Source organism: Sander lucioperca, chromosome 9 (assembly GCF_008315115.2).
Source record: "Sander lucioperca isolate FBNREF2018 chromosome 9, SLUC_FBN_1.2, whole genome shotgun sequence".
Lineage (NCBI taxonomy): Eukaryota > Metazoa > Chordata > Actinopteri > Perciformes > Percidae > Sander > Sander lucioperca.
In genome coordinates, this window is record NC_050181.1 from 40,899,751 (window position 1) to 40,913,475 (window position 13,725).

The window sequence follows — 13,725 nt, forward strand, 5'->3', positions numbered from 1 at the left end:
AAAAACACCATTGCTTATTTTACTGGTCATCTAAACAACACACCAAGGACACCTGTTGTCCTTGCATGTTCTGGCTCCAATTTAAAAAAAAAAAAAAAAAAAAAAGACACCTGATCATAGCTTAATTATATGCTCTTAGTCAACAAGTAGGCATATGGAGTGATGGACTAGATTGCTCAGGATCCGCTGGCCATTAAGAGTCCAAGTTATGTTGGACCCGATGAAACAAGCCATTATGCCGTCCAGGTTTGGTTTTTGTAGTTGTGGGTAAGGCAACCCATGAATGTTAGCAAAATATGAGTTCAGTATAAATGTTGTCACCTTGGGAATTCAATTCTGTTTTTAAACCAATCTACATTTAGGTCACCTTGAAATAAATCCCAAGTCCTTCTTGTATATGAAGGGAGATGTGAGCATCTCAACCAAGGAATATTAGGTTTTCAGTTGACATCAAGAAAAGTCATGAAAATAAGCACCTTGAGAATCACACAAAACAAGCTTAATCATTTGAGCTGTCAAGTAAAATTTGGTTACATCTTTAATGGCCACATTACAATCTGATATCCACACTGAAATAAAATCCAAGACAGATTGTAGAAACCACTCCGGAGCCATTCCTGTTGGGAGAACAAAGTTTAGTTGAGGTTAAATGTACTGTATATTGCAAATACACAATAACTTGCCCACCTCGGATACTTCAGGAATTCACATCAGTAATAATAAGTGGCCCAAGGACTGCTTTTTCTAATATTCCATGCTTCCCTGGGAGAAAAAAAAAAAAAAGTTTGTACAGCACAATGAGACCAGTTTGATAAAGCAGAAGTTGTGTAGATACCTGATGCTATACTTCTCGTCCTCCTGGACTTGCAGCTGGACTCACAGCAGTCACAAATATAGCTTAATGCAGAGTTGTCCAGCAGCTGCCAACTGAGATAATGAATGAGTCGTTCAATTGTTCCATTATTTAATCCAGAATTTGACATGCTGCAATTTGTCTGCAGCATCAAAAAACTGCACCAATGCTGAATAACTCAAGAAAAACAAAAAAAATCCAATACATTTACCCATGCTCTTTGACGTAGTAGCAGGCCTTCTTGGTGTCATCAAGACTGTTGGGATCCCAAGCCGCAAGATTGCAGTGGATGAACACCTGTTTTGCGGAGTTGAAGAGTGCAGTTTGCAAAGCATGGACGTTTTCACTATTTAAAGTCTTGAATCTAAAATATTAACATGCATAATCTATAGAATTGAGACTAGTTTACCTCTTCTCCGAGAGCAAACCTAAAGGCTTGAAGGGATAGGCGGATCTCTGAGGTTTTTTGCCTCGGCTCGAACTTGGACCGTGATACCACGCTGTCCATGAGACATCTGCATGGTTAAACATTTGTTTTACTTTCACTGTCTGGACAAAAAGTCAGTCAGTCAAGTGTTTTTATTGTCAATGCAACAGGAGTACCCCTTATTGGTGATTATCGGATATATACGGCTGTCAGGCTGCAGCGCCGGTGTGTGAGCTGCTACGCATTCCTCAAGAAGCAGCAGCATGGGCTGATGTGTCTCCTGCGCCACACTAGCCATGATGGGGATCATGGAGCCCAGAGGAAAGGTAGTAGATTTAGCAGGGCCTGAGAAGTCATCTACAGCAGTAAATAGAGGCAAGTCATTAAGTTAAAAAGGAGTCACTGATAGAGCTGCCATTTCCAGTGATGTCATGTTTTACACCCACCATTCATGAGTCCAATGTGGAATACAAGATCTCCTTGACCGTAGGTATTAAACACTGGTTCATAAATCGGAGGATACCAGTCTCTGGGCCTGCACAAAATAAAGCCGAGTAAGCTCCTGCTGCCATTAAACGTGTATCTGTAGACTATTTACTCACTTCGCACTCAATGTTGAAGTAGTATGAACACCCACCTCTGAAAAGCACAGACAACTGGGTGAGTGAAGGCCAGAATGCGAGAATCAGGAGAGGAAGTGTAGGTCAGGTCATTGGTGTACGTCAGCTGATCCCCAGTAACCTATGGAAAACAAAAATGTCACTAAAGCTGTAGAAATAATGGACAGAGTTTTGCAGGTATGACTGTGCTACTCACCATTCTCCTGAAGTTACAATCATTGATATCGACATTGAAAACAGCCTCCCTGGCTGAAAAGCTGGTGGGAAAACAGTCACCCAGACGAAAGAACGATAGATCAGCCTGGGATCTGCTCTCTGTCCACACCAGCATCACAAAATCTGGCCTACAGTCCAGTTTCATGTCTGTAAGAGATACAAGGACAAATAACTCAAGTTTATACCCAATTTCAGGTAAAGATAAATTGTCCTGCATTCTGCCACAACATTACCTGCATAGACAGACATGGCCGCTGACAAGCTCAAAAGCAGTGCAATTTGCCAAAAGAAAGCCATCATGACTGATGCCTGCTGCTGACACTTAGGGTGCTTTTATTCCTTGGGACTGGGAGACATTAATCAAGAAAACCTCTTTCACCTGATGTGTCAACAGGCTCAGGTGCAGCGGCCATCGAGCTTAATTACAGCTTGGAAATCAACTCATTGCATTAGACATTAGACCCATTTCATTTTGATATGGTGCAGCTTGATCACCGGCATGGTAACAGATGTCATGTTTTGTGGAAATGTGTTACTTTTCATAATTTACATAAAAAGACATTATGAAGTGACATTTCACATACATTTAAACATGTATCATGCTTATATCATTTACATTATATTAGCATAAAAGAATTGCGCAGATATGCAAGGTGAGGAAACAAGGTAACCAAACAACCTCAAACGGTTTCTTTGCCACTATCGGTGCAACCATGCTGCAGGCATTGCATACAGGTTGACTTGTAAACAGTGTGATCAGTGTATAGTTGCCTGTTTTGTCACTTTTTATTTTTTACTATGTAAACACTTACCCTTGCACTCCGGTCTCTTTTGATTTTAATTGTATGGCCAGAAAGTAAGAAAACCCCATGCTACGTTCGAATGCAGGGCATTGTGGTCCAAAATTGGATTTGTCAGTCAGAATGTTTCATTCCACAAGTTGGAGCCCTTTCATAGGTTTTAAATCTGATACATGATCTGTGGCAATGCTGCATTATCAGAACATATGGCATGATTTGCAGCTAGAACTTGAGGAACAAATGAGAAGGTATTCAGTCGAAGAAAAATGTCAGTATCCCTATTCATGAGTTAGATCCTTTAAATCACATGGCCTACACTGTAAAAAGATATGTCTGAGGGCCACATTGTAATTGAGACAGTCTTGCCTCAGAGACAAATAATCCAGGTGCTCCTTTAACTGTACAGCCAAAGAGTTGAGTCAGTTGCATTGAAATTAATAAACTAGTGATGGGAGAAGAGTTTAGTTTACGGGCTGTGGCATTTACCACAGACATCAAGCAATTGTGTAGCAGGTTACATACCAGATATGTGACTCGGACTTTAAAGGATGGATACTTGTACTTGATAGTTCCCTGAAGTAGTGATGATTGTATGAATGCTACTAAAACAAAAATGCAATAGAATAGAATCTCACTGAAGTTTACACCAGGTTTATTTGTACAGAGGGTTTAAGATGTATGCACTACAATTCAAATTAATTTGCAACAGTTTTAGATCATGTAAAGCTGACGTCTCCATGTCTTGTAAGTCAGGAGGCCGAGGTCATCTGCTACTGGCCCCTCTGTTGTGATCATAATTTCCATCATCTTGGACTGGGCCTTCTGTTGAGAACTTCTCATTTGTTTTCCATATCTGTTTTTAGTCATGTGTTTAACAAAACTCAGTTTCAGGACATCAAGACCTTAAACCCTAAATGCTCATTGCACCTCAGCTGCAGTAAGAGACACCTCCGATTCGTCGTGGATGTTTGAGTCAGACGGATCAATTATGATCAGGGGTCCCAACACAGAATTGTGACTGAAGCCGTTGGATTCTGAAAGGAGAAAGATTATGACTTCATGAGGAAACGGCACAAAACGGGGGAAAAAAAAAAAAAAAAAAAAAAAAAAACACAAATTGGCAGAAAAGGGATACCCCATTTGGCATCTCTTTTTAAGCGAGGCGTGCAGGTTGAATCACAGCAGCTACAGACGGAGCTCTGAGAAGGGTCATCGAGTAGTTCCCATCTGAGAACAGGAGCAATCACAGAGTTATCAGCATGGTGTTGTACAACTTCACACAAATAAGTTCCACTTCCGGCATTACTCAGTTGCCGCCGGAAATTCCGCTGGATTTCATGCTTTCGGCCGGCTGTCCGTTACCTTACGCTTCCTTTGGGTTGGAATTTTAAACTCTGGTCGATTTATGAGGGCTATGTTTAACTGCTCCTTAGATCTCTGCAGGGTTAATCGAGACAGTTAACTAGACCGTCCAATCCGAGTTCCGTTGCACGACTAAAACAACTTTTTGAACATACACATTCCACAAAAAAAAAAAAAAAAAATTCCTTCACAGGGCTATTTTTGCAGCAGCACCGTGGCTCTGCCAGTGCTTAGCGCCGCCCATGACAATTGTGATTGGTTTAAAGATATGCCAATAAACCAGAGTGTTTTTCTCCTATCCCGAAATGCTATGTGGAGTAGCCAAACCCTCTTCCGCAGCGCTGTGGACAAAGGTCTGGCAAAGCAAGACTAACTCTTCTATGGTCCGTCATGTTGAGTTTAGTTGGCATTTCTTTTGAGGAAATCTTGGTGCAAGTAATTATCCAATTTTCATTTACAATATAGTGCAGTCAAATATACAGTATTTACATGTTACAGAAGCAGTACTGGATAAAAGTTAGGAATAGTTATATTTTAGAAGATATGCTTAGTTGCCTTCTTCTCATGTTTCAAGTTAATCCAAGATAAAATACTTGCCTCCAGCTTCAGTGCTATCGATGTTATCATTGAACTCTCAAGTAAATACATTTTCCAAAATGTCTGAATGGTTCCCTTAATCCATAATTACCTCTGCTTTTCCTTTACATAATGGCAGGCTTTCTTGCTTTCATCAAGACCTTCAGGATCCCATGCAACCAGTTTACAGTGAATGTACACCTGAGGAGCATATCAAGTTAACATTTGTTATGAACAAGATATTCCTTATAGCAGTTAGCATTTATCCTCTCACCTCCTTTCCAAGACTAAACTTGAAGGACTGCAGGAGAAGGACGAGTGCAGACGAGTGGTAACGAGGGAGGAACACAGAGTTTGCCTTCATGCTCTCCAAAAGACACCTGAAGAAATTTTAAACCCAGATATAGACTTTTAATTCCAGAAAACTAATAATTGGGAAAATGAATCCATGTCTGAATCATACCCCTTATTGCCAATGATGGGGTAAACCTGGCTGTCAAGCTGCAGCTCTGGTGTAGTGGCTGCCACACATTCCTCTATGAGCAACAGCAAGGGTTGGTGGGACTTCTGCTCCACTGCCGCCCATATTGGCATTAACGAGCCCAGGGGGATGACGTTTGTCGTTGCCACACCTGTTAATTGCTCTGTAGGGGAAAGTAAAAAAGGATTAGAATGTGTCTGAGTATCATGTTGTATTTAGTCCTGTGAGAACTCACCATTGAGGAGTTCCATGTGGAAAACTAGCCTGCCTCGGCCTTCAGAAAAACTGGATCCAGGGTTCAGGAAAGCGGGGACCCACCCCTCAGGACTGAAATATAATGGAAACATTTTCTCATCTCACATTTCAGCTTTAAACTGAAATGTCATTCAAAGAGATACTCCTACCTTTTATAAGCACACTCAATGGGATACACAAAGGCAGCAGGTTTTGACCTTTTATTTGGTCTGAAAGTCAGCTCATTTTGATAGAGGAGATGCTTTCCTTTCACCTATAGAACAATTATGTATTAAGACACTAAAGAGGCAAAGAGGTGTTTTAGTTGAAGATAACATTTATATTACCTGTCTTTTAAACTTGCAGTCAACTAGTTTGTAGTTGAACTGTGCTTCCCCCTCTCCGGTGGGCAGAACATTAAATTTAGATGGTAAGCAGCTTCCAAGGAAGAGACGAGATGCATATGGCACCAACTCCGCATTGATCCTCCATGTGATTCTTATTGAGTCTTGTTCACAAGCTACTTTGATATCTGCAAACAAATTCTCATGACACCAGTTTCTGAAACACTTAAAAAATAAATAAATAAATAACAAAACACAAGGTTGACAGATTACTACATACGCATGCAAATACTACCTGTATTTGCATCAGTTGTTGCAAAAACAGCCATGATTATCACACCAAGGTAGAGTTGAGTCACCATGACTGAACGAGTCAGGTCACACTGGAAGTGACACTATTTGTAGACTTCCTGCCAAATTAGCTGAATGATTAACACCTGTGTGAGAGCAGGGCATCATTATGCTGGGGTGTTTTTGTGCATTCTCACAATATGATATTGCAGGCCGGGTGTTCATTTTGACAACTTCTAAGTGAAGAGGAACATAACTGTACCTTTATTCAAGTACTGTACGTAAGTACAATTCTGATTTATCTGTGTACCATACTTTATACCTCTACTTTGCTACATTTCAGAGGCAAATGTATTGATTCTACTGCATTCCTTTAACACTTCTGGCACGTTCAATCTCAAAACGGTGTGCACAGTTTTACTATGGTTTCCGTGTTGAACGCCAGTTTCCTCAGAATGGTGTGCAACCATAGACTTATAGAAGTGTGCAACGGCTTTGAGACATGTATCGATCTAAATATCGATACTATCGATACCAAGATGAGTATTGGTATCGGATCGATACTGTCGTGATGAGATTGATACTTTTGTTGCAGTTTCTGTCCCGAGTTCATGCGAGTACAGCGTCTCTCCAAGTCTGTGCGCAGTGTGCAAACAGCATCTCTCTCTCTCTCTCTCTCTCTCTCTCTCTCTCTCTCTCTCTCTCTCTCTCCTCCCCCCTCCCTGCTCTGCCGGAGGCAGAGAGTCAGAACAGTTATATTCATACATTGTGGCTTTTGTTTACTTATTTTGCACAACTGACTTTATTTTTCACAGATATCTGTGTGTAATGGAAGGTATTTTTGGTTGTGTTGTTGACTTTGTTATATTTATATTTTGTTATTATTTTATTTTTATACCGTTACATTGTTTTATATTGTTCTAGTTAGTAAATGATCTTTGTCCTTTGTTTTATCATAATCATCATCAACTAACTGAAGGCAAAATCACAATTATTCAATGATCGTGACGTTACAAGTAAAAAGTATCGGTATCGGCGATACTAGCCCTATCGGATCGATACCAAAATTCCCAGTATCGCCCACCCCGGATGTATTAGGAGAACTTTGAGATATGTTTTCTCTCGTTTAGTGGGTATCTCTCGTTTATTGGCTGTATCACAGGTGTATCACAGGTGATAGCCAATCAAGATGGCGCCGCAGAATGGCGACACGGTGTGTTGGAGCGCTCTGTTTTGTTTTGTTTTGTGTTTTAATTCTGTTTCTTGCGATGGTACCCGTATCTCATTCACAAGTGAAGAGCTCGTGAACTTCAGGGCAACAACACCATCAGACTTATTTCCCACTTTTCTTCTCCCTTCACTGGAAATTTTGGACATTCTGGTCAAAGGTGCGCTCACCTTTGCTCACGCAGAGAAACGCCGGAGGAGAGGGAAACGGGCCGGTGCGCTGGTGCTTCTCCGCCAGCGAGGATCACGCACACCGTTACCTGGAATATTCCTCTCTAACGTGCGCTCTCTGCCCAACAAAGTGGAGGAATTACAACTGCTGTTGAGGGGAAACAGGGACTTTTCTTCATCTGCTGTTTTGTGCTTCACGGAGACGTGGCTCTGTGGATTAATACCGGACTCTGCGCTGCAGCTGGCAGGCTTCCAGCTTTTCAGAGCGGACAGAGACACGGCTCTCTCCGGCAAAACTAAAGGTGGAGGAATCTGTTTCTACATCAACAGCGGTTGGTGCAACGACGTGACAGTGATCCAGCAGTATTGTTCTCCTGACCTGGAGTATTTCACCATAAACTGTAAGCCTTTTTATTCACCCCGTGAGTTCCATTCATTCATTCTGGTCGGTGTTTACATCTCACCGCAGGCCAACGTGCAGGACGCGCAGCGCATGCTTGCCAACCAGATACTGTGTGTGTGGAGCGGACCAACCCGGACTCCCTAGTTATTGTCCTTGGTGACTTTAATAAAGGGAACCTCACTCATGAACTCCCTAAATATAGTCAACATATTAAATGCCCGACCAGAGAGGAGAACATTCTGGATCACTGTTACACCACAGTCAGGGATGCTTATCACGCCGTCCCCCGTGCTGCACTGGGGAACTCTGACCACGTCATGGTCCACCTGATCCCCGCCTACAGGCAGAAACTAAAGCTCTGCAAACCTGTAGCGAGGACATCAAGGAAGTGGACCAGTGTAGCTGTGGAGGATCTCCAGTCGTGTTTGGATTGTACTGACTGGGATGTGTTCAGGACTGCTACCCACAGTCTGGATGAGTACACAGAGGCTGTGACGTCATACATCAGCTTCTGTGAGGACTGCTGTGTTCCATCAAGCACCAGGGTGAGTTACAACAATGACAAACCCTGGTTCACAGCCAAACTCAGAAGGTTAAGGCTGGCTAAGGAAGAGGCGTTCAGGAGTGGGGACAAAGACAGATTTAAAGAGTCAAAGTACAAATTTAGCAAGGCAGTGAAGGAGGCTAAACATCGGTACTCTGAGAAGCTCCAACGCCATTTCTCAGCTAATGACTCTGCGACTGTCTGGAAAGGACTTAGGCAGATCACCAACTTCAAGCCTAAAACCCCCCACTCCTTCAATGACCGACACCTAGCCAATGACCTGAACGAGTTCTACTGTCGATTTGAAAGACAAAAGGACAGTCCTGACACCATCCCCCACGACACCTCCCTACAGCTACAGCCACTGTGCATCACCTCCACCTCGCCCACCTCAGCAGGGTCCTGGGCCCCCCCCCCAATGCCCTCCTTAAAGGTCCCCTCCACCCCCCCCTCCCACCTCAGTGACGACTCTCTCCATTCACGAGAGGGACGTCAACAGACTGTTCAGGAGACAGAATCCCAGGAAAGCTGCTGGACCGGATGCTGTCTCCCCATCCAGCTTGAAGCACTGCGCTGACCAGCTGTCTCCAGTGTTCACAGACATTTTTAACACCTCACTGGAGACATGTCACGTGCCAGCCTGCTTCAAGACCTCAACCATAATCCCTGTCCCCAAGAAGCCAAGGACCACAGGACTTAATGACTTCAGACCCGTCGCCCTGACCTCTGTGGTTATGAAGTCCTTTGAGCGCCTTGTGCTTTCACACCTCAAAGACCTCACCGACCCCCTCCTGGACCCCCTGCAGTTTGCCTACAGAGCCAATAGGTCTGTAGTTGATGCAGTCAACCTGGCCCTCCACTACATCCTCCGGCACCTGGACTCCGCAGGAACCTACGCCAGGATCCTGTTTGTGGACTTCAGCTCTGCCTTCAATACCATCATCCCGGCTCTGCTTCAGCAGAAACTCTCCCAGCTTGGTGTGCCTGACTCCACCTGCAGGTGGATCACTGACTTCCTGTCTGACAGGAAGCAGCATGTGAAGCTGGGGAAACACGTCTCCGACTCACAGACCATCAGCACCGGATCCCCCCAGGGCTGCGTTCTTTCTCCTCTGCTCTTCTCCCTGTACACCAACAGCTGCACCTCCAGTCACCAGTCCGTCAAGCTTCTGAAGTTTGCGGACGACACCTCCCTCATCGGACTCATCTCTGATGGAGACGAGTCCGCCTACAGGTGGGAGGCTGAGCACCTGGTGACCTGGTGCAAGCAAAACAATCTAGAGCTCAACGCTCTAAAGACAGTGGAGATGGTTGTGGACTTCAGAAAGAACCCAGCCTCACCTGCCCCCATCACCCTCTGTGGCTCCACAATTAACACTGTGGAGTCTTTCCGCTTCCTGGGAACTACCATCTCCCAGGACCTCAAGTGGGAGCTGAACATCAGCTCCCTCGTCAAGAAAGCACAACAGAGGATGTACTTCCTGCGGCAGCTGAAGAAATTCAACCTGCCAAAGACAATGATGGTGCACTTTTACACAGCCATCATTGAGTCCATCCTCACATCCTCCATCACCATCTGGTACGCTGCTGCCACTGCCAAGGACAAGGGCAGGCTGCAGCGTGTCATTCGGTCAGCTGAGAAGGTGATTGGCTGCAATCTGCCCCCGCTCCAGGACCTATACGCCACCAGGACTCTGAAGCGTGCTGGAAAGATTGTGGCTGACCCCTCCCACCCCGGACACAAGCTCTTTGAGCCACTCCCCTCTGGCAGGAGGATGAGGTCCATTAGGACCAAAACCTCACGCCACATAAACAGTTTTTTCCCCTCCGCCACTAGCCTTCTAAACAAGGCTCGGAATCCATCCTGACTCTCTCCACACCCCACCTCTGGCTCCTCATGCCACTGTACCTACTCTGCTGTAGCGTCCCTTTTCACTACTGTTTAACTTATTTTACTATTTACTGTGTGTATATGTTTATACTTATATTGTTTATATCTTTTTATCCTTCTTATATTTGTATGTGTGACATGCTCCAACAACACCATGACAAATTCCTCGTATGTGCAACGTACTTGGCAATAAAGCCCTTTCTGATTCTGATTCTGATCAGCAGAGAGCTCTGTAAACTCGTGGCAGAGCGCTTGTCCACACAACAGGGTGTTCAACCAATTCGACCAAAAGGTTAATTTTGAACCCTGGTAATAATGATCCATTAATGTAATACTTGTAATGAAATATTTCTAAAGCGTGTAAAAAAAAAAAAAAAAAAAAAAAAGTAAATATTGCTGCCCATGTAAAAGCTGCTGTGAGTTTCGAAATGGCTTTTTTTTTTTTTTTTTAATCAGAGCGGAACCACTTTTCTGTGTGATTTAACGCCATCACGTCCGGAGCGTTTAGCGTTGTACACAGGAAGTAGCTTCAAGTCTGACAGAGAAAGAGGTTGTAATTTGCAAGTATATCAAGTGTTTTGGTCGGTTAACAGTTCATACACTTTCGAGTTGTTGTACATTGTTTATTCAAGATGCTGATCAAAGTTAAGGTAATACAATTGTTTTATTTACGCTTACACTTCTTCGCTGCCTCGTCGCTGTTGTTGGGTTAACGTTAGCCCGCTAACACAACTGACCCGGTTCGCTGATTTATTTTTCGGCCGGGAGCAGTAATTTATTATAATCTAACGTACACGTATCTCATTCTATGCTAAACCAGGTTAAATGTCTGCTTGGTTTTTGGCTCAATATTAAGTGGGGCTACCAACTAGCTATCCACATGCTGCTCTTTGGGTAACGCTTGTCGCCATTCAGTAGCTATGTTATTTGATAGCTTGCTAACTTAAACGCATCACCAAACAGGTTAGCCAATTCCTTGGCCGGTGTTACAACAAAATGTGGGACCCTTAGGATTCCGTCAAAATAGAGCATAGTAGACCACTACAGGATGATACTATGGCTGGAACGATACATTTTCATCTGCTGGTTGATCAACAGAAAAATAATGAGTCAGTAATTTGGGTTTTTTTTTATTAGGCGAAATGCCACACATTCTCTGGATCTAGCTTCTCCATTGTAAAGATTTGCAGGTGTTGTCTGTTTTACATCCTTGGAAATACAATGTGTGGCCATGGTAAAAACATTTGCATTGACAATACAGCTGAAAATGTAACGGGTCACATCATTTGGTGTAAATCGGGCAAACCTCTGTGAAAAAGGACAGTTTTTTTTTCCCCTCCGTGTGAATTCTGCCTTGTTGATTGAACAGTAGTTTCAGGCTGTATGTGTAATTTCAGAAACCAAAGCTGGTGTTGATGTGATCATGTTGACATTATGTTTCAGACTCTCACTGGAAAAGAAATCGAGATCGACATTGAGCCCACAGACAAGGTGAAATATAAGATAGAAATAACAACACACTAACTTGTATTCTGTTGACTCTCAAGGCACCGTATAATTTCTAAATGTATTGTTTGTGTAAATGAAGGTGGAGCGAATAAAAGAGAGGGTGGAAGAGAAGGAAGGGATCCCCCCGCAGCAACAGAGACTCATCTACAGTGGAAAACAGATGTGAGTTCCTCCAACATGAACTAATCTTGCTCTGTAGTCACTGTGAGATGCTCTTTAAGTCTTCTCTAAACCATCTTGTGCTCTCTCCTGTTGTTTTTGCTCCCAGGAATGATGAGAAGACAGCGGCAGACTACAAGATCCAGGGAGGCTCAGTGCTCCATCTTGTGTTGGCGCTAAGAGGCGGCTTAACGCTCCACAGGCCCTGCATACACCTCTCCTCCTTGTCATGAGTTGCTTTTGTCACGGGGCCAGCGAGTGCCAATGCTTTAGGTGTCCGTCACCATCTAACCATGTTTCAGCACAGAGATCTGAAATCCCACGCTCCTGGGCAGACGCAAAAAAAAAAAAAAAAAAAAAAATCAACCAACAGCAATAACGAGAAAAAAGGACATTCTAATTCCTTTGTAAATGTTTTTTGTAAACCCACATTGGCTTTCTGAGTTTGACCAGTTGATGCAGGCACCCATGCAGTACAAAAGACAGTTTGAAAACAGTGTTCTTTTTGCTTGTGAATAAATGCTGAAGTTGATTTTAAGAGTCTTCCTCTAATACACACACAGACACTAAGACAAGTCCCTGCTGACGATTCTATAAACTGATTTTTATTAGAAAATGACATGAAACGGAAGATTTAAAGACAATTTACGACAGAATACTCATCCTGGTCTTTTCTTTACAGCTTAGTTAAGGTAGTGATCTGAAACAGTCTGGTAAGAGATTGCACTGAAATCCATTTAGAGCACCATTGCTGACATCCAGTATCTAAAGTGTTTTTAAATGGAGGCTTATGAGATGAGTCATCAAATTACTGAGGAGATACACTGGCTTCATCTGTCTTTATAGCCCACTGTTTTGTCCTACAACAAAGGGTTGTATCAGAGAAGTTAATTGTGCTCACACAGTATACTTAAAATCTGAAATATAAACTCAGCAAAAAAAAAAACGCCCCATTTTCAGGACACTAGTTTAAAGATACTTCTGTAAAAATCCAAATAACTTTAGAGATCTTCATTTTAAAGGGTTTAAACAATGTTTTCCATGCTTGTTCAATGAACCATAAACAATTAATGAACATGCGCCTTGAATGGTCAAAAAGACAGCAACAGCTTGCAGGCAGTAGGTCAGTTATAAGGAAAGTAAAGAGACCTTTCTACTGACTGAACACCAGGGTCTCTGCTAATCGGCGTGAACGTGCCTTAGGCATGGTGCAAGGAGGCATGAGTTGATGTGGCCAGGGCAATACATTGCAATGTCCCTACTGTGAGACGCCTAAGACAGTGCTACAGGGAGACAGGAAGCACAGCTGATCGTCCTCGCAGTGGCAGACCACGTGTAACACCTGCATACGATCGGTACATCCGAATATCACCTGCGGGACAGGTACAGGATGGCAACATTTTTTTTTAAAGATTATTTTTTGGGCTTCTCTGCCTTTTATTTGACAGGACAGCTAGGTGAGAAAGGAGAGAGAGAGGGGAAGACATGCAGGAAATCGTCACAGGTCGGATTCAAACTCTGGACCTCTGCGTCGAGGCATAAACCGCCAAGTATATGTGTGCTTGCTCTACCCAATGAGCTAACCCGACCACACAGGATGGCAACATTAACCGCAAT

General features: G+C 43.3%; 3 protein-coding genes across 4 annotated transcripts; 1 reads left to right on the top strand and 2 right to left on the bottom strand.

Moving 5' to 3' along the window:
- Nucleotides 1–506: 506 nt before the first annotated feature.
- LOC116057972 (zona pellucida sperm-binding protein 3-like) lies at nucleotides 507–2,486 on the bottom strand. 2 transcript variants are annotated; one of them, XM_031310578.2, is made up of 10 exons: nucleotides 2,350–2,486; nucleotides 2,097–2,263; nucleotides 1,918–2,021; nucleotides 1,727–1,815; nucleotides 1,457–1,637; nucleotides 1,263–1,368; nucleotides 1,065–1,150; nucleotides 836–927; nucleotides 688–762; nucleotides 507–617 (listed from the first exon to the last, which is right to left on the bottom strand). In XM_031310578.2, exons 1-9 carry the CDS (start codon nucleotides 2,414–2,416, stop codon nucleotides 698–700), a joined length of 957 nt encoding a protein of 318 aa, XP_031166438.2. In that variant the 5' UTR covers nucleotides 2,417–2,486; the 3' UTR covers nucleotides 507–617; nucleotides 688–697. The 2 variants fall into 2 exon arrangements, 1 of the variants encoding a protein (XP_031166438.2); XR_004898400.1 differs by lacking the exon at nucleotides 507–617 and having other exon boundaries at nucleotides 746–762; nucleotides 1,059–1,150.
- A 1,065-nt stretch (nucleotides 2,487–3,551) lies between these two features.
- zp3f.2 (zona pellucida glycoprotein 3f, tandem duplicate 2) lies at nucleotides 3,552–6,385 on the bottom strand. The gene is made up of 9 exons (XM_036005616.1): nucleotides 6,209–6,385; nucleotides 5,917–6,101; nucleotides 5,740–5,843; nucleotides 5,571–5,662; nucleotides 5,318–5,498; nucleotides 5,129–5,234; nucleotides 4,967–5,055; nucleotides 4,052–4,143; nucleotides 3,552–3,950 (listed from the first exon to the last, which is right to left on the bottom strand). The coding sequence occupies exons 1-9, from the start codon at nucleotides 6,273–6,275 to the stop codon at nucleotides 3,835–3,837; spliced, it is 1,032 nt and encodes a 343-aa protein (XP_035861509.1). The 5' UTR covers nucleotides 6,276–6,385; the 3' UTR covers nucleotides 3,552–3,834.
- A 4,519-nt stretch (nucleotides 6,386–10,904) lies between these two features.
- Nucleotides 10,905–12,640, top strand: nedd8l (NEDD8 ubiquitin like modifier, like). Its single transcript, XM_031310581.2, has 4 exons — nucleotides 10,905–11,090; nucleotides 11,884–11,931; nucleotides 12,029–12,111; nucleotides 12,218–12,640. The coding sequence occupies exons 1-4, from the start codon at nucleotides 11,073–11,075 to the stop codon at nucleotides 12,339–12,341; spliced, it is 273 nt and encodes a 90-aa protein (XP_031166441.1). The 5' UTR covers nucleotides 10,905–11,072; the 3' UTR covers nucleotides 12,342–12,640.
- Nucleotides 12,641–13,725: the final 1,085 nt, after the last annotated feature.

Coding starts and splice junctions, on each gene's coding strand:
- nedd8l (XM_031310581.2), top strand. Junction 11,932..12,028: donor ACATTGAGCCCACAGACAAG/GTGAAATATAAG, acceptor GTGTAAATGAAG/GTGGAGCGAATAAAAGAGAG. Junction 12,112..12,217: donor ATCTACAGTGGAAAACAGAT/GTGAGTTCCTCC, acceptor TTTTGCTCCCAG/GAATGATGAGAAGACAGCGG.
- zp3f.2 (XM_036005616.1), bottom strand. CDS start 6,275: ATGGTGACTCAACTCTACCTTGGTGTGATAATCATGGCTGTTTTTGCA. Junction 5,235..5,317: donor CCCATCATTGGCAATAAGGG/GTATGATTCAGA, acceptor AAATTTCTTCAG/GTGTCTTTTGGAGAGCATGA. Junction 4,144..4,966: donor TATGTAAAGGAAAAGCAGAG/GTAATTATGGAT, acceptor TCCTGTTCTCAG/ATGGGAACTACTCGATGACC.
- LOC116057972 (XM_031310578.2), bottom strand. CDS start 2,416: ATGATGGCTTTCTTTTGGCAAATTGCACTGCTTTTGAGCTTGTCAGCG. Junction 2,264..2,349: donor GGCCATGTCTGTCTATGCAG/GTAATGTTGTGG, acceptor TATCTCTTACAG/ACATGAAACTGGACTGTAGG. Junction 2,022..2,096: donor ATTGTAACTTCAGGAGAATG/GTGAGTAGCACA, acceptor TGTTTTCCATAG/GTTACTGGGGATCAGCTGAC.